The 20,875-nt window shown below is 36.0% G+C and overlaps 1 protein-coding gene across 1 annotated transcript in view; it reads right to left on the bottom strand.

Annotated features, from left to right (window-relative positions):
- Nucleotides 1–20,875, bottom strand: part of LOC131029205 (aminopeptidase P1) — a 127,301-nt gene that overhangs the window by 79,715 nt on the left and 26,711 nt on the right. The window contains exon 2 of the mRNA XM_057959607.2: nucleotides 13,722–13,785. Coding sequence (XP_057815590.2) covers nucleotides 13,722–13,785 — 64 coding nt within the window. The remainder of the gene's footprint in view (nucleotides 1–13,721; nucleotides 13,786–20,875) is intronic.

Below are 20,875 nucleotides of genomic sequence, written 5' to 3'. Positions count from 1 at the left end.
AGTTTGATGGTGGATTGCCTTGATTAGGGTGGAAGGAAGTTGAATTGATCACATTTGAGGCAGAATTGGATGAATGAAGTGGAAAATTAGCCAAGAATGAGGATTTCGCTCCTGACCCTTCCAAAGGGTCTAGAGCGAAAATCCCCATAGCTCTCATTTCCTTCCTAGTTTTGGCCAAGTGTTGGTTTCTAAGGCATGTTGGAAGTTGGATTGATATGTTCTTGCCTTGAGAAGTGGTTGACAGTATTGAAAGATGAAGATTTTGCCTAAAGGATGAATTTCGCTCCTGACCCTTCCAAAGGGTCCAGAGTGAAATTCTTTATAAACCTCATTTGCTCCCTTGCTTAGGCTACAAACCTTGTTCCTTGGGTAAAGAGTGATGTATTTTTGCCTTCCAGGGAAGATTGGAGTTGAAAAGATGAAGAGCCCAGCCTAGAGTTGGAATTTCGCTCCTGACCCTTCCAAAGGGTCCAGAGCGAAATTTCACAAAACCACTCTTTTCTCTCAATTTTGTGCCAAGTCTAGTGTGGGTCAAGGTGAATTAGGATTGGAGATGTCCTTGGGCATAACTTTGGGTTGTTAATAATCAACAAATATGAAGGAATTAAGCAAAAACTAGGATTTCGCTCCTGACCCTTCCAAAGGGTCTAGAGCGAAATTCCTAAGATCACCTATTTCCCCTTCAAAACAAATCAAACTTTTGGTTCTTATGGCCTAGATAGGAATGGAATAACGTTTTATTGTCCTTTGAGGTGAATTGAAATGGAAGAATGAAAGAATAAGCTCAAGAGCAAGAATTTCGCTCCTGACCCTTCCAAAGGGTCCAAAGCGAAAATCCTAAAACCTATTCTATCTTCCAAAACTTGTGCCAAGCCAAGCCTAGACCAAGGTGAGAGAAGTTGGGAGATGCCCCTAGGACTGCCCTTGGATGGATTTTGGCCACCAAAAACGAAGATTTTGAGCTAGGACAAGGATTTTGCTCCTGACCCTTCCAAAGGGTCCAGGGCAAAATCCTAAATAGGTCCTATCCCTGGCCATGATTTTTAGCGAATTTCTCCTAGCAAGTCATTTTGAGGGTCAAGCAAGTTTTGTCATGTTGAGAGAGGGATTCAAAAATGGAAGTCCAGGTATGAAAAGCGAAAAGAAGAATGGAGCTAAGTAAGAGAAAACAAGCAAGGAATGAATTTCGCTCCTGACCAGAGCGAAATTCTTCAAACCACCTATTTTCTCTTGTGTGAAGCCAAAACATTGATTCCTATGGCATGGTTGAAGGTGGAGTGAGGTATTCTTGCCTTGTAAGGTGAATTGAAGTGAAGGAAGTAAAGAAATAAGTCTAAAACTTGAATTTCGCTCCTGACCCTTCCAAAGGGTCCAGAGCGAAATTCTCAATTTCACCTAATTTGCTCATGATCAAAGTCAAGGTATGGATTCCTAAGCCTAAGTAGAGAGAAAACTAGTGTATGCTTATCTTGGGAGGCATTTTGGAGTGGAGAAATGATAGAACTTGAGGCTAAACAAGAATTTCGCTCTTGACCCTTCCAGAGGGTCTAGAGCGAAATCCTTAAAGGCTCCATCTTGCTCCAATTTTACCTCAAACTTGGTATTGGTTAAGATTAAAGGGATCCTTAGGCATGCATCTAAGCAAGCATGGTCACAAAGTGAGAAGAATTTAGGCCAGGAATGCAAATTTCGCTCCTGACCCTTCCAAAGGGTCCAAAGTAAAATTCTTATAGGGCCTGTCCCTGGGGAGAATCTTGAGCAAACTTCATTTTAATGTCTTCTTGTTGATGATTTAAGGTAGGAAATGATATGTTAGAATCAATTCATTATGTGTCCTTAATCACCTTTTGGTTGGTTTTGCAGATGGAAGAAGACCAGGCCAGGGCAAGGACGACCCCTTCCACTCCATTATCATCAAGGACATTCCACATGCAAAAAGGGAGGACTCGAGGTGCTTTGAAGCATTGGAAGACTAGGGGTGTTCAAGGAGTTCAAGTTAGCCTCAAGACCTCATTCTACCACAAGATGACAAAGAAAGGCTTTGCCAGCACTTCAAGGCGAGATATGCTACTGGAGAAGGAAGACTTGACAATAAGAAAGCCTCATCAAGCACTTGGGAGTAAAGGAGGTACATCATTCATCAAATTGAAACAGAAAAGAGATCAACCAAGACACAGACGTCAGACAAGGTGGCATCCCAGTCACTTTTCCTCTAGTCGGATTGGTCCACCTCAGCATGTCCATATTCAATGTACCTGACTCATCAGAGGCAGCACAAACTTCGATGTACCTACCCATGCTTCCTATTGGTCCTCACTCTTGGAATGTAATTTTCTCATTGGCTAGAGGAAGTTTGTTGTAATAAACCCTAATTAGGGTTTCTATCTTGTAATCCTAGCCCTTGATTCTAAGTCAATCAGAGCTGTCAATTTGTAAAGGGCTCTCTATATAAAGCATTGGCTCCTCATTTGTAAAGGTTAATAGTGAGTTAATAGTGAATAGTCCAAGAGTAGGAAATAGTTATAGTAGAGTAGAAAGAGAAGGCAAAGATTGTTGCCAAGATATTGTTGCAAAAGACTTGTAAACTTCATTGAAGAAATGGTGAATTCTATGGGTCGATTCAACAATTTGCATGGTCTCTATACTTCACAAATTTGATTTCATGTTATTAGGTGAATGGAAGAAATTTGTATGATCAACGGTGAAATTCGTATATCCATACTACTAGCAATTTGTTGATTGCAAACTTGCCTTGTGTAGTCAACTGGAATCATTCAGCTTAAGCTTAACTTCAATTATCGCTTCTTCATTGATATATATCAACCTGACGGTATCTATGCTTGTAGCGGTGATCTGAACATCATAAACCCATCCTTAGAAGATCGCACTAACCTTGTGGAGATGATCCTAGCATGTCAAAGCAAGACTTAGTTAGAGTTTCATCAAAGGTCATCCATTACTCTTACATTCTTAGTGTTAGAAATAGATCCCTTTTCAACCCTTATCCTTTTTTCCTTTTTCAAAATCAAGGGCCAATGAAATTCCATGTTCCAGTAATATCCAAAGCAAATCAGACGCTTAGGGCATCAAGTGTAAGTCCCCTTGTGATTCCAGTAAAATCACATCATACCACAAAGAGCTTATCCACACGTAAAGAACCTACATATCAAAACCTTAGAGTTACTCCGACTGATCCTTTGGCGAGATCTTCAGCAATAGGGAAACTTTGTTCAAGAGAGGATAAAATACCTTTAGGTACTTTATTCTGTGTTTGGTCATGTACAAAAGACACATCAACAGAACCTTAGTTAAAAATTATTGTATTGGGCCTCTACAAATTCTATCATCTCTATCTTCCTTACAGACTTTCAAGTCTCTCTAACTAGAATGCATCCTCCATGAATCTCTTCCTTTTTTATTTCCACAATACACACTTTTCCTTCTATGGTTTACCCTTTAATGGCAACAAAAAGGCAACTTTACAATCTGATTGGGCAATGCCTTAAACCTTGCAATTTCCTAAATTTCTTGACTGTGTTTTGTGTACTTCATTTCAATAAGGGGGGCATTCTAGTTATCACATTTAAAATTAAACAGTATTAGTTTTTAATAATTCTGAGGTATTAAAAGGATGTTTTGGGTGGCAAATTGAAAAAGAAGCATTTAGTAAAAGATGTTTTAATATGATGCTAAGGATCTTTTGCATTTTGAAATAAAATTATTCTATTCCTCTTGGGTGATTGTTTAATAGCAGAAACTTGCAAATTTGTGTCATACCTATTGATGTGTTTTTTGACACCTCAAATTCAGAATAAAATACTGAGTATCCTATTCTTTCTAGAACAAGGAAACCTTACATGCTAAATAATGTGATCAAATAAGATAACCCCAAGGTTCCTTTAGTCAGGTCTTGACTTTGCAATGGATAGACTCAGTTGAATGATGTGATATTGCTGGCATCACAAAGAGGCTTACGCTTATGAATCGTAGCTGGAACTTCTTCCCACACTTACTCAAATTCAAACAAAGATCAAAAGGAAAGGGTTTAGAGAAACTATGCTAATCTAACACCTAAGGACAATGATGACAATCAATAATGCTTTGATAGACAAACTCCTCCATACAAAGCTTTGCTTCGCCATGATAACAACAGCTACACAAAACTGATGCAATCTCCTAAGGTAGTGAATGATTTTCATTATTGCAAATATTCATACAAATACCCAATGCTGGTGTAACTTGAACAAAAATCCACAATCAAACTTAGCCACAATAACAAGATTCAGGCTAACTTTACGCTGTAGCTTACAATCAACAAACCACAAAAAGTATGAACCAAGGAATTTGTTATATATCATCGCATTTCCCCATTAAGATCAATGAACTTTATCTAAAACTTGAACTAAAACTTGACAAGTAAGAAACCATGCAACATGTTGAAATAACACACAAAATGCACCATATCTTCAATGAAAGATGTATGTTTATTCCATCAAGTCTTGGCAGCAATCTTTGTCTTCTCCTCCTACTCTACTTCTTGTCAAAGAGCTATCAACTATTAACCCTTACAAAATGAGAAGGCAAAGCCTTATATAGGTCTTGATTACAATTCAAAGGCTAGGACTGATTTGAAACCAATGGTCAAGATTACATGATGAAACCCTAATTAGGGTTAGTTACAACTAACACCCCTTTGACCAATAAGATCATTACAAAATTTCAGACATGTAATACATTGAATGTGGACCAATGAGAAAATTAAGTTGTTACATCGAAATTAGTGCCTTTCACATGCATAGTCATCCTCCTCACAGGATGAGTCAAGTACATTGAACTTGGACATGTCAACGTGGCATCTCCTAATTAATTGATGATGAATAGGTGCCACCTCAACATGCACATCTCTTGATACTCAACATTTCCAATTGCTTGATGTGATGATTCACACTCCCAAATTGCATCATCTTGATCAAGTTTCTAACTTTGATTAACTCTTCTGAAATTATCACAATGTCCTTGATCATTATTACTCTTCCATCTTCATGCTTGGGAATTCACCTCCTTGTGATGCATTTCTATTTTCAATCTTGAATCTTTCACCTTCATGATGTCAATACTTGATCTTCATGTGTGGTCATGCTACCTATGTATGATGTCCTTGACTGGGATTACCCCCTTGTTGCACTAACCTTGATTTTGGATTTCCAAAAGAAATTCAAGATTGTTGTAGCATCTTCCTTTTGCAATGTAACTCTTGTTGTCATGTTTTGAACGTTCTTTTGAGTCTTTCATGTTGTTGTAGAGCAAGCTTGTATTGTTGCATCTTCCATGTTGTGATTATGAAGTCCTTCTCCATTCCCATCATGTAAAGCAATCCTTGAATGTTATATTGAGCTTGTCCTTGCAAATGTTATTATTTCTTTGCATTGATGAATCCTCCATCATAGAGCAAGCTTGTAAATCTTGACCTCTTCCTTGCCTTGTGAAGCTTTGATGTTTATTCGGCATGTTTCCTTGAATGTTCATCCTTAGCCATGATTCCTTGAAAGGAGCGGATTTGCAAGATATAGGTGGATTAGCACCCTTACATGGTGAGATGGGTGTGATTGTAAGATGTAGAAGGAATAGGACCATCTTTAGTTGATCTCATCTTAAACTTGTGTGACTGCAAGGTAGAGGTGCAATAGTGACCATAGTTAGTTAATTTACTACACCTTGTTGAAGCGCAATTTCTACCTTTTTCAGGAAATTCCTTCTTGAAATGTAAAATATGTCCTTGATTCTCCTTGCTATCTTCCCTCAATTGTGAAGTCCTTGCTCACTATCTTCTTTGAAATGCTCCGCTTTCATTCATCATTATCCTCTTGAATATGTTGCATCTTCCTTAGAGCAATTAAGTCTTCAATGATGTGACCTTTTGCATTGTTGATAGTAGATACCTTCTCCTTCATTTTCCATCATGCCTCTTTCTTTTCCTTGCAAAACACAAAACACCTTAAGCTACAACACCAAAACACAAAACACCTTAAGTTGTGATTTCGTTTATACACTATTGAGCATAGTCTTTCTTGGTTGGAAATTCCAGTTGTTCATGTACTAGTTAGGTGGAGTTTGAATGAATGTATGCATAAATGAGGGCAGAGATGAGGTGAATGCATGCACGAAGAAGGGCGGATTTGAGGTGTTGTCTTGCAATTTCAATGGAAGGATTCAAGGGTGCTTCTACAATTGCAATGGCAGGATTGAATGGTAGTCTCACATTTTGATCAACTTGACTTAAATTCTGCTCTTCAAGCCCTTGAATTCACACCTACAGATCTGAGACTGAATTTATCCTCTTTGAAATTTGTTTCTAATATTCTGCTCCAAGCTCACACTTCTACTCCTTATTTTTTAATAGAATTTAAATGTTGAATGTGGAAAATGAAGGTTGGTGGTCTTGTATTTATATGGGCTTCAATCCATTTTGCAAGCGGCGGCCTTCTTCTTACTCATATTTTACACACTTTATTATGTATTCAATGCTCTCACAGTCCAAGGGTGACCAACCTTGAGACCGCGGTTTTGCAAATGCTTCAACGAATTCCTAATAAGGTTATTATGGAAATCTACATTAGAATGGCTAATGCCTTAATTAGATCAATGAGTCTTGAGCTGAGTGACATTGGGCGAGTCCCAGGGGCCCAAAATCAGGCTCATCCAAGTCTTAGGCAAGACTCACGAACTCGGCTCGGACCCAGCGAGTCTCAATGCTCAGACTCGGCCGGCAGACATGAATGCCAAAACAAAACAAAAAAAACTTAATTTAAACTGGTTTAAGTTGGTTTTTTTAAACTTATATTGCCTCTACAACCCTAAAAGTGAGCTCATTTCATTCTATTGGCGAAATAGGAGGAGAAGAGTGAGTTGTGAGGAAAAACAAGAGTGCATTGTAAGGCAACCAGCAAGGAGGAAGACCAAAAATTTGTCAATAGATTGCATTGGGGCAGCGTAATACTCACATTTGGTGCATCAAGAGCTCCATCCATAGGATTGGAAAGAGGTTGCATTTCACTTGAAGTGTGTTCTATGAGGTAATAATGAACTTTTTTGGCTTTTTTTAATGTTTTGTAATCATAAATTACATTATTTTTTTTGAAATATTTCTATTCATTTCCTTTCAAAGAAAGAGCAAACCCTACCCTTTTTTTTTGGAAGAAAGTTATAAAGCTTACATTATTTTTGGAAGAAAGCGTACAATTTTTTTTATATTAATTTATAAATGACAATGCACAAATTTTCATTTTTTTGTAAATATGTTTTATTGCAGCAGCCTTGAGCTTTTGAAAGTCATATTTTTCACAATGTCTAGTCCTAGAACAATCCCAAGTAGAAAGGATCCAACTTGGAAACATACTGAAAGTTTTCTCGAGCAAAAAAAGGAGAGGCAAAATGTAAATATTGCAAAACAATTTTTCATGGAGGCATAAATAGATTGAAATACCATCTTGCCCACATACACAGCATGATGTTGAATCGTGCAAGGAAACACCTCCTGAGGATATTTGTGAGCGCCAAGTGCAACTAGAAACATTTGAAGCACAAAAGGAAATTAAGAAGAGGCAAAGAGAGGAGTTGGTGAGCATTGGTTATGTTGGAAGGGCTTCTTCCATGCCTCCATGCCTCCATATCGCCCTAGTGCTAGTGCTACTACACTTGCCAGTGGGAGTATTAGCATTGGTCCTAGAGTTCGTAAATCTAGGATGGATTCATATTTTGAGCCACGCACTACTTCGAGTGCCCAACCATCACTTGAGAGCATGGGTTGGAACAAGGAGGTACATGATGTAGCTAGGCATGCAATTAGCCAATGTTGGTACTATTGCACCATTCCATTCTTTGCAGCCAAATAATTCTTTTTTATTTGATTGTTTTAAATTTATAGTTTGATTCTTTGTCTAATCAATTTTTATTGGACATACTTATCTTATTTAATTTATTTGTGACAAGTCTCCTTATTGGCAGAACGTGGTTGATGCCACAATTATATGTGGGGCGGAATTCAAAGCCCCTTTTGAATCTAACTTAAGTAGCCCAATTTTGACAAAAATGGTGGCTGATGTAAAAGCCACATTAGAGGACCAATGCAAGATATGGAGCAAGAAGGGCTGCACCATCATGACCGATGGTTGGACCAATAAGAGAAATAGGATGCTCCTAAATTTTGTTGTTTCTTCCTAGGTGATTGATCATTCTACTTCCCTCAATGCATTGAATAATTTGAATTTGATTTAATGATTAATATTTTTAATTTATGATTTGTTGAATAATCATTGATTTTTCCTTATTTTCAAATTTCACGTGGCACCATGTTCCTCAAGTCCATTGATGCTTCCGCATATTAAAAAAATGTCAAATTCCTATGTGAGATTATAGAGGTCATACTTGAGGTGGGTGAGGAGAATGTAGTTCAAGTGGTGACCAATAATGCAGCATATTATGTTGATGCAGGTAGACTTTTGATGGAGAGGCACCCTACCATATTTTGGTCTCCATGTGCCACCCATTGCCTTGACCTTATATTGGAGGATATTGGCAAGCTTCTATGGATCAATACACATGTAGACAAGGACAAAATTATTTGCAAATTTGTGTACAATCACGCACGGGTCCCTCCTTAGCTTAATGAGGAAATACACAAGGCAAAAGGAGTTGGCTCGTCCTGGAATCACTAGATTTGCCACCAATTTCATCACAGTACAATCTTTGATTCGATCAAAAGCAGCTTTGAGGCATAAGTTTGTTGGTGAGGAGTGGACTTCCTCTTCCTATGCTACAACCACTACACAGATTGCATTTTTTATGAGCCAAGCTTTTGGGCTGCTTGTGCAAAGATTGTGAAGATAAAAAATTCATACATTCTACATTATGTTTTAATTTTTCTTCATATTTTTCTTTTATTTGCTTATTTCCATTCACACCTAACTATTAATGTTTCACAATATTTGCAGTTCATTGAGCCCTTGGTAGTTCTCACGAGTTGTTGATGGGGAGAAACCTGCAATAGGTTACATATATGAGGGCATGGATAGGGCCAAGGAGGGCATTAGATCCGTCTATGCAGGAGATGAGAGTAAAGTATCATCCCATTTGGGATATCATTGATAGGACATGGCACCTCCAACTTCACAAACCCCTCCATGCAGCCGCTTATTACCTCAATCTAGCATTCCATTTCCACACTATAATCCACAAGATACAAGCCTTTTCTAATGCACAAGGGGAGATCTTCTCTCATCAGATTTGAAAAGATAGTTGGACAAAATTGCAGCCAGGTAAAAATATATTTTAAGGGCATAATTTAATTTTATAAATTAAAGCCTTAAAGCTGGAAAAGAGACTGATTTTTTTTTCTTTTTCTCATATCGAATAGATGGTGGCAAATGTTTAGTCCTAAAACACCAAATCTTCAAAGAATAGCCATTCGAATTTTGAGCCAACAATGCAATGCTTCTAGGTGCGAGCACAATTGGAGTATGTTTAAGGACATACACTCCAAGAGGCGCAATAGCTATTTGTGGAGAGGTCGAATGATCTAGTCTTTGTTCATAACAGCCTCCGTCTTAGACAATGGCAAGCTTTGGAGCATGACTCCACCCTGATCACGCTTGAGGAGGTCGATCCAAATTCTAATTGGATCATTGAGGCTACGGATCTTGTCTTTAGTGACGAGGTCCTTAATTGGGTCAACCAGGCAGCTAGAGAGGTCGAGGCTATAGCCATGGCATAGGAGGAGGATAGAGCACAAGCAAAAAGAGGCACAGTTGATGTTGATGAGGGCGGCATGGAGTCTCAGGCAAAGACTATGTTTACTAAATCATCCAACCTATGTTACCCCAAAACATGTTTCTGGCTTCAAGGCACGTGTTTCGGAAACCGTCCCGGTTTCGGGGACGGCCGCAAATGTTTCCCAGTCGTCCCCGATCCTCGAAAAATTTTGGAAACTGTCCCGGAAACTCGAGGACGGTCAACATTTTCCTCGGGGATTGTTGACCGTCCCTGGGATGGCAGGGGATGCCCAAGCTGTCCCCTAGCCGTCCCGGGGACGGCTAGCCGTTTCTGGCTCATACAGCAATAAATAAATAAATTAAATTTAAAAAATTCAAAAAATTATTATTATTTTAAGAGCAATTAATTTTTTTATAAAAATTTGGATCCCTAATTGTTCAAGTCATTTTTTTTATTTTTTAAAAATCGCTAATATAATATTATAATATTTATTATTTATTAATAATTATTAATACATAATAAATATTATAATAATTTATAATTTAAAAATTACAAATTAATAAATTATAATTTATAATCTCTAGTCTCTAGAAAAGTTAATAACTTTATTATTATCATCGGCAATATCATATGGGACAGTCACGCATAAGTAAAAAGAAAAACAAACCACCAATGGCACCATTTGGCATATGACGAGCAAGTGAAAATAGGCTCTCCACCACAGATAACTATACAAACAGATAATAGTTTTCTTATTTACAAATAGGAAATGGATAAAACATGACAAATCATGTATTTATTTCTATTGGCGAATAAAAAAAGCACAAATAAAGTTCACCAGTATTCACATTTTTTTACTGAGAAGTAAAGTTCCATTTTGAATAAGATACATTTGGAAAGACAATCCTAACCTAAGGTAATATTTAATGATTTATCTTCTCAATGTTATTATGTTGCTACTTGCTATTATTAAATTCCATTATTCATTCATATATATATATATATATATATAGCTAGCCGTCCCCTACCATCCCCTATTCTGGGCAAAAAAAAAACATCCCGAAAACATGGTTCCCCGTCCCCATCAACTACACTCAACATCAAGCCTGTTGAAGGTGTAATTGCACTCAACATCATTCACCAGGAGTAATTGCAGCTGTTATAGTGAGTATTTTGGGTTCTTTGCAACATACAGTTCATCAAGGAAGGCCAATTAACACTTTGCATGAGCCCAGCTATAAAAGGAGATCCCAGAAGTTATCATTTCTTGATCCTGATTGCCTGTCAATGTTCTACACCTTTATGTGCCACTATAGAGCAGTAGATTGAGATCTGATCATCTGTGCCTATTGATATTACCAGTGTTGCAGCATACAATGGTTTCAAGATTGCTGTCACTAGTTTGCCAGGTAACTGCAAACAAGGAGTAAGATTGATCAAAGAAAATAAAAGGTTGCGATTTGTTGCACTTCCAAATCTGATTGCAGGCTTATGCACAATCAGAAAATCTGTAAATATTTAAGACTGATTGCAGACCTGTGAGCACAAGAATTTGAAGGCAAACATTTATACCAAAGAGCTGCATCTTGCCTGCAGCTGGATCTGATTGCTACCATCAGTCACTCATCATTTCAAGGGTTCAAACCACTCCTCAAAGCACCCCTCAACAAGTGGTCAGCACATACATTGAATCTGCTGTATAATATTCACTGAATTGAGATTTTTCATATGTAATTCTCAGATTTGTATGTTTTAGCATCTAGGGTTTGTAAATCAACCCTTGTTTTGATGTAATGCAATTCAAATCTAGTCAAGGAGGTTGTTTAAGTCGACTGTAGGCTCTGGAGTACTTATTTCATTTCCACTTTACTTCTCTCTTTTACTTGTATCAAAATATCAGAAAAATACCAAAAAAAATCAGATACATAGACCAGGACATTACAAAAATAACTTCTTGAAATATACAAAAAAAGAAACATTGTTGTTCAAACCCTGTGTTGGAAATTCTTTTTTTTTTTGCTTGGGAATCTGTCTGTTAAGTGTATTTTGGATAGGGGTGTTTACATTGCCCTTGGTCCAAAAAGTAATGTCCCCTTGTTGAAATAGGATTTATTAATAAATAATAATAAATTAAAATATAAAACAATAAAAATAAAAATTAATAAAATTAAAATTTAGTTAAGTTTAATGAATGGTCAAAAGGCAAGAAATGAAAAGTTGTGACTCCTTCAAACATGAGATATAAAAGGGAGAGGAGAACTTCATTTGGAAAAAAAAGGGGAAAAAGGGAAGAAAGAAGGGAGCAAAGGAATTAAGGAATCATTAATGGGAAGAAGATAAGGAAGTGACTCTTTCAAAGGGGCAGCAATGATGAAAGGTTGTGAATCTTTCGAAGAATAGTAATTGTGAAAGGAAGTGACCATTAAGCAGAGGTGTGACTCTCCCTCACATTGGAGGATATAAAGTGGAGAGGTTTCCATTTGAAAAGGAAGGATCCATGGAATAGAACAAAATATCTGAAGCATTAAAAGAAGATTTAGGAGCAGACCTAAATCAGAATTATAAGAAAATCTGGAAGAATGATATGAACATTTATCAAAGAGATCAGAACACAAATACAAATCTGCAAACAATAATAAAGCAGACATCAAAGGAAAAGAACATGAAACATTAAACAATAACTACAGAATTAGACCTGATGGAATAGAAAGGATTCTCATACACACATATATATCTGAGTATAGGCGGCAGATCAGATTGATATAAACAACAGACCTGTGCATTTAAAGAGGTAAACACATCAAATCAAATCTGTCCAAATTACCACAGCGGACTGAAAATACATAATGCAATAATTCTACAAGTAAATTGGGCAAGATTTATTGTCCTCCCAAAAGGGGACATTACACAAAACAAGTTGTAGAGATAAGCACAAGTTCCATTGAAGAGAAATGCCCTTCTAAGGCCTAAAGGCCTATATCTAACTAATTTACTTATATGACTCAATTGACTTTATATGTGTGGAATAAATACTTGTTACACACCAACCATATCCTAGCAAACAAATACATTGAAAATGTAAATATTGACCAACAATGTGGGTTGGTGGACTTACTAACTTAAAGGTGACTTGGTGGATCCAAAAAGCTTGTTCCTGGATTGGTGGACTGATTACCTACAAAGGTAGTTTCTCAGACTCAAGTACCTAAAAAGATGGACTATAGTAGCATGGCAATAAGGCATCTTTAGCACCTGAATATAGAAATACAACACTTAAATACTATCCATCGAGAATGCTGAGAACATATAGTAACATTATCGAGGCATTGACACAACCAGAGTCAAATTCTTGTATAGTTCACATACATATCATGAAAAGCAAAATATATGTAATATAAAAACATAGGATTCTAAGTTCAACAAGGTTCAAGGGTAGAATGGCAGACGATCAGTTAAAATGTGGAAGAAATTTGAGCAGGATCAATTTAAAAATTGTCCGACAAATATCCACCGCTTTCAAAAACATCGCCCCTTTAGGGCACACTACTATAACATTGATCAATGGCCTATTTTTACAACCTTTCCATCCATCAAAAACGATGGACACACCGGTCAAAATATGTAGGGACTCATCCCCAAGGTACATAGCAACTAAGGTATTGAGACCATTCATAGACTCATTTCATTATTTACTTAGATGATAAATTTGTTTTGAGAAAAACTTATGATAAGCATCTATCATATTTGAGGAAATTCATGTGTATGCATCTGGATTCAACTGTGTGGAAATTGTTTTGCATCATCGTTTCGGATCACACTTCGTGATCCATCATCAAACAAAAATTAAATTGTCTATAAACATTTATAAATAACAAAAAGGGAGCATGTTCCCATCCCCCTATCTTGTAAATTTAAAGAAGTTGTGCAAAAAACATTGGGGCTATGAAAATTACCAGCACTACCAGTAAACCCAGACACATATGCACGCCTTTTATCCCATGCTGCTACATATTCACTCTGACAAAAAACAATTTTATATTAGTCGATGATATACAGCAAGCTATTTAAATATCCTAAGCAGAAAAGGTGCAAGCAATATGTATTCATTGAATGTTCTGAAAAACAGATCAAGAAATAAATCACATACCATCTCACAACAATAAAGCATCCCATGGTCAACTTGAATATAGGTAAGAAATTCAATCTCATCAGCCCATATTTCTTTTACAGTTATTCAGAACTCCCAAAGACAAGTGACGGACATAAATCTTGAGGCAAAACTATGACAATGATAGCTCATCCATCAATAGATCAAAAATGGCTTGACACCTGTTAGAATTCTTAAATAATACTATGTTGAAAAGATCGTCATTGATGTCTGTTTGAATAAGTCATTGATCTTAATATGTGCAGCAGATAGACAAGGAATTAATATTCAGTAGTGCAAGTTTTGTTATGTGACTACCCGATCTATAACTAAAGCAGATGGAGAATGGTATAGCAAGCATATTCTAAGAAGCGATTGAAGATTAACAGTGATTGATAGTGACAATGCATCGGTCTAAGCAGTGATTTAAGTTAGCAATGATTGATGATGCATCGGTTTGTTATAAACAACAATTAACTAGCAACAATTACACAATTATTTTAGACAATAACTGATTAAATATTCTTCAAGAGGTATGATTGGTGTATTAAGCAATCTGTTCAAAGAGTAAGCAAACATAATTAAAATGTTAGTGCTATAAGGCAACGCTTGGTTTATAGAAAGACATGCCTCTTCCAGGAGTATGACTCTTAGAAGATAAAGGTATTTATAGAGATTGGAAATGAAGATGAACAGTGTGTGTGGAGTGTATGAATGAAAAGAAGACAAACCAAGTACATACACCAGTTTAAGGGAGACAGAGAAATATGAAGATCATTTAAGATTTGAGGTGAAGTATATGAGAAGTTTGTGGCAGATTTTTGAGAGGAGATTGTGAATATTCCTGTGACAGTTTTATGATCAGATTATAGGAAAAAGATTTTGGCAGTTTAAAGAAGAGAATTATAGTGAATACATCACCGTTGGAGAAGTAACAATATTAAGGTGGACAATTGAGTCAGGGGTTGGTGCCACTAGTGGGAAAGTTCTCACAAACTGAATGAGGGGTTGGTGCCTCTAGTGGACAAGTGTTCACGAACCAAATGAGGAGTTGATGCCTCTAAATTTGTAAAGAAATTATTATATAAAGCAAGTATTTTGCCGTGGTTTTCTCCCATAGGGTTTCCACGTACATATCATGTTATTGTGTGTGTGATCATTGCAATTGTGTTTGACAAAGTTTAAATTGATAAAAAGTTATTATTATACTGATTCATCGTGTGCTCAACATACAATCCCTAGCTTCACAAAATTAAACAATTTTGAATAAAAACTTTAACAGAAGCTGCCCAAAACCAAGCAGATTCATTTTCAATTTCTAAAACTAACATGATCCAATCATTCTATGAATTTCCCTAGCCAAATAGACAGCCTAGGCATTTACTTTCTTTCCTAATCTTATAAAAATAGCCAAAACCATATGTAAATTCTTTGTGATATTTTTTGGTTATATCCAAGATTTCCATGGTTATGACCTAGCAAATGCTAATCACTCTCATTGTAGGAACACGAGCATTTAAAGGTCCAAAAAAAGTATTTACAAAAACATGCTCACCTTTTCTGAGTCATCATGATAGGAATGGATTTGATAAACACTTTCCAATTTATGCTAGAGAATATGTTGATAAATTGTTACACTGTGGGATGGAGTCTCAATCTAAGGAAGTTCATAAAATTGAGAGTATGTAAACGACCAGTACATAATTGTCACTAAATGAGATATGAATCCAAATACTTATGTAATCATTTACAATTTATTATGAAATGAATGTCATATTGCAGCCTTTAGGGAGCAGCTGCTCCGAACTGTAATCTGATCAGTTGTGTATCATACATCTAGTCTAAATAGAGATTAACTTGGTTTTCTGTAGTACTTGATGGGATTAACATCCTATTTTCTATAATAAAAATATTTACAGTTATCAAAAAGAAAGGCCTTGACAAAAATAGGTGCCCATTAATACCTCAAAATACAATAAAATAACAATGGCAAGTAACGTCTTCTAGGTTTCTTGTTGAAAAGCAAATCATGAGAAACCATCCCACAAAAATTCCCCAGAATTTGGGGATGTTGGGATTACAGCTGGGGATTGGACCCTAAATTTACATGTAAATAATATTTGAAAATTAAAGCTTACATAAACTATTATTATTAACAAAGGAGCTAGATTTATAAGTTCCGACATTTTCAAGTAATGTGCATCCGAAAGGGCTCATAAACAGAGTTGATCAATAAACCTAGTCAGAAATTGATTCTTTAATCATTACAAGTACAGGTCAAACTCAAGTCCTGACCCAACCTACAGATTTCAGCAAAAGTACAAATTGAACTCAAACCAATTAAACCCAAAATTTAGAAACCTTTAAAGCATTAAAATTTAAAATATGAAAAAAGCTTTAAAAACAAAACCCTATGAAAGCACATATACACAGAAGCCACTTTCCTACTCATTTAAAATTTAAAAAAAAAAAAAAATCAGATGTGACTTAAAAAAAGACTTACAAACCGAATTTTCAATTCAAGAAAAATCTCACAAAAACAACAAAAAGCAAAATGCTATTCTACGCTAATTAGGATGTTGGCCTGCAAAGGGCTTCTGTCACTCCAAATAAGATATCACTTCCTCCATTCAACATGGATCTGCAAAGTTGACTGCTAGCATCTATAGATTTGATGCTTGTCCTATTTTTCCTGGTCAATGGGGAAAAATAGCAGCTTACAACTCCTTTGGCAGATAGTTGAAGATGTCAATATGCTTGGTTTCAATGATTTTTTATTATTCAGAAATGGTAAAGCTTCTTGAATCTTTTTCTGTCTTTCAATGATGCTTTCACCTTTAGCTTTAGCTTTTCCCATGCCATTTTGGCACTGTTTGCTGCAGCTCACCTGGGGGCTACTATACTTAATTCAGTATCTGCAGCATATTTTTGATGCATCATACATCAAATGCATCTGAGAATTTCCATCTTAAAATACAACATAATCCAGAGCCCTAAGAGATAACAGTTGTTGTTCTGTGGTTGGGCATGATTTCTTCAGTCAAGCCAGATCTATTTAAGATGTTTGTGCAGAAACAGACATAGTAAGGCTGATGTTATGCACTATTTACCCTCCTCAGAATAATAAACATGCGTATCATGTGCTATTTACCTGCATCAAATGCATTAAAGTATAATTCAATCCCCTATTCTGTCTAGTGAATATTTTAGCTGTTCGGAGTGGGTCTCCAGAATTTGTGTAACAGCTGATACTCAGAATGCTGGTTTTTCAAATACCTTTATAATTTTGTTCTTAATAGATTGTGTTTTCTTTGAACACGCAATACATTTATTCTAATAGAACTTATTTCTTTTTTTAGATATATGCAATGTAGACCAAATAAGAGGAAAATGGGATTTATCATTAACAAGTGTATTTAGAAAACATAACAAAATTATGTACATAAAAGTTAAAAGTACATTTTATGATAAAGTTTGATAAACGTTATTTGTGGGAAAATTCAAATTGTTAATTTTAAATTTCAATGGTTTTTAGAAAAATAATCTAATCGACGAAAAAATGTAAAAAACCTAGATGCACAAAAACTGAAAAAAAGGCCCTAACATCAAATCAAAAAATACACTCACATAATACAGATGTATGACATGCAAACACAATAGTTTTTTATTGTGTAGGATGATTTACATATGTTAACAAGAAATTGCAGACCGATGATCTGTGTTATTTCTATGTTAGTGTTGTGTTTACCCTAGTGTGGAAGAGAAACAGTACACATGCGGTTGGATATAGAATAACACAAAGCAAAACAAAAATAATATATATTTAAACATTGTTCATACATATATCTCTCCCATTTATATATCTTATTTATGATATGTTCTCTTATTCTCACATATATCTCTCAAATATCTTCCATTTACTCATCCATACCCTTATGTCCTCGTCTCTTTATTTTCCCTTCCTTATATAGCTTCTTAATGCTTCCATATATTCTTTCATAAACTCTTATTTGTTTTTTCCTTTATGATATTAATCCTTATTATAGCTTATTTAGGCATGATAAGGTGTGTTTTAAGGCTTATTTGAGAGCTATACGACCCATATATAAGTCTAGAAATGATCCAAATGGCATGTGTGGAGGTTGTCCAGTGCCACACAAGCTCCTACATATCTCTACTCAATGTCTAACGCTCATAGGTAATACCGCAAGGTCTTCTATGCAGTGTGCAGCATCACACAACCTTCTTATGTATCTCTATAGGATGGGGAACTCATCTTGTATAGTACAATAAGCCCTTTGCTATATAACATAATATCATATGAGGTAGTATGATGCTATTTTCTGTACTGCTAGTATCTACCAACAACACACATAGGCTTTATAAGCCAATTTCTCTACTCATGCATAACCACCTATCAACTAATTAACACATTACATATACTAACACACTGCCAACAATAATAAATAACTTAGGTTCCAAAGATAACATTCCAAAAGAGGCAACAGGCCTCCCCTGATCCAAAAGGAGTAAATCTGGATGATCCACATCTGTAAATACGGTCAACCAACCAACCCTGCCACTCTATTACTCAATCCTCTATAAATCTGATTGACCACTCAATGCTCCCTCTAATAGCTCAAACCTCTATCTCCTAGCAATGTTCAACCTATGTTGTACAAGAAATATAGTCAACCACTCAACCACACCACTTTGTTACTCAAACCTCTCTATAAATCTAGTTGACCAACCAACACTGCCTCTCTAATAGCTTAGACCTCTATCTCCTAGCACTAATCAAACTTGTGTCATACAAGAAAAATAGCCAACCACCCAACCCTACCACTCATCCAATCCTCTATAAATCTGGTTGACTACCCAACATTGCCACTCTATTAGCTCAAATCTCTCTCTTGGTATTGATCAACTTGTATCAACACTTATAAACATCCTTCTGATGGTTGATTATTTGCTTCACACTTCAAGGTGAAAAAAACCCTTGCTGATCTATATACATCCAATGCCCATTAATGCAATCATGTTGAAGTATGCCATTCAATATGCCTCTAACCATACAACAATACAAGCAAGAAATATGTTGGTGTCTGTTTTATCATCTACCAAACATTAGAATAAAGTACCCAAAGATAATTTACCCTCTCTTGAAAAATCACCGCTTATGCTAAGATTGCTAGAAGATCATATGGTGATTCCAAGGTTTCTTTAGTCTGGTCTTGACCTGTGGATAAGCTCAATGGGCATTGTGATTTGCTGGTAATACACAAAGGGACTTACGCTTGAACGAATTGTCAACAACTTTGGGACTTAGATGAATTTATCAATTAAGGCTCTCACTTTCTCTCTCTTTTTGGGATTTTCGGGGTTTAGGACTTTCAAAAAGACCAAAGGGATAAGGGTGGAGAATTCTCTCGAAAAACCCACAAGGAATTTGTAATCATAATAATTTTTCGACCAAAGGGTCAAATCTGCGTGTTCAAAAACCAAGGCACGGAAAAAGGATGCACCAAAAAAGAATCCGAAGGCAACCCAGATCAGATCTCTCAAAAAAACCACAACGATTCTGCAACCGGAAAAAAAAAATGGCCTTGAAACAGAGTTGCAGAAACCCTAGGCGAAGTTGCAGAAACCCTAGGCGAAAAAAAATCTGCAGATCCAGAAAAATCTGATGGTGACCCAGTTGAAGTTTCAAAATACCCACCAAGAATCTGCAATCAGAAATAAAATTTCGATTTGAACTGAAGGGTCAAAACCCTAGTTGAATGTGCAGAAACCCGAGGCGAAAAACAAAACTGCAGACCCAGAAAAATCTGATGGTGACCCAGTTGAGTTTTGAAAAACCCACCAAGAATCTACGATCGAAAAAAAAAATTGCCTTGAAACAAAGGGTCAAAACCCTAGCACAAGAGCCAAGCACAAAAAACCCAAGACCGGTTTTGGAGAAATTTCGAAAATAGTAAATAACACAGAATTTTCGAAAAAAATCCTTTACCCTGGCTCTGATACCATACATTTATAGAAATGAAAAATATTGTAGCCATTAATTAAACTAACTGCTACTGTAGACATTCTAACAGCACTAATTTGACCATTAATAGTACATAGAATTATTATTCTAACAAGTATGACTACAAAATAATAAATGCAATTCGAAAGCTTAATAATGATAAGACTCCATGAGCAGATATTCTTATAGAATTTTATAAAAAGAAATTTCAATTAAATAAGTGAGGACCTATTGCAGGTCTACAATGAGGCTATAAACAATGGCTCATTAGGAAGTAACATCAACAAAGAAATTATTAAGCTATTGCCTAAAGAGGGGAACAAGTCATTAATTAAGAATTGCAAACCTATTATTCTACTAAATATTTCATATAAAATCTCGGTCCTAAGAATGGTGGGCATTCTCCCCTCATTTATTAGCCCAACTCAAATTGGTTGCATACTAGAAAATCTTTCAACAAGCTGGGAAGCTATGGAGTGGGCAAGAATTCCAAACAAAATATTGGTATTCTCTTGCTTGACTTCAAAAAATTCTATGACAGGGTGGAATGGTCCTTTCTGATGATGACACTAGACGCTTTTGGCCTTACAAGATGTTATTGTCAAATGGTGAGTACACTATTAAATGATGCAATTGCACAGGTAAGATGTCAATGGATCAATATCCAATCAATTCCCTCTATGGAGGTCAATAAGGCAAGGTAAGAGATCTATCTCTCTTACCAATGGTGATGACCTCATAAATATTTAGTTTGCAGATGATACTGCACTTTTTGTTAACCTTGAAAAAGAAATATTGGTAACCTTATGCAAAAACTAGAAATGTTTTGTGAGGCCTCCGGTCGCCCAGCATGCACACCTAGACACGTTTTAAAGTGGTTTTTTTTTTTTTTCATTTTTCACTCATTTGGCATTCTTACTTGTTGAAAACAGGTT

This window comes from Cryptomeria japonica, chromosome 3 (assembly GCF_030272615.1).
Source record: "Cryptomeria japonica chromosome 3, Sugi_1.0, whole genome shotgun sequence".
NCBI classification, from domain to species: domain Eukaryota; kingdom Viridiplantae; phylum Streptophyta; class Pinopsida; order Cupressales; family Cupressaceae; genus Cryptomeria; species Cryptomeria japonica.
The sequence above is the reverse complement of the archived record's forward strand: the minus strand, read 5'-3'. Positions and strand labels throughout refer to the sequence as shown.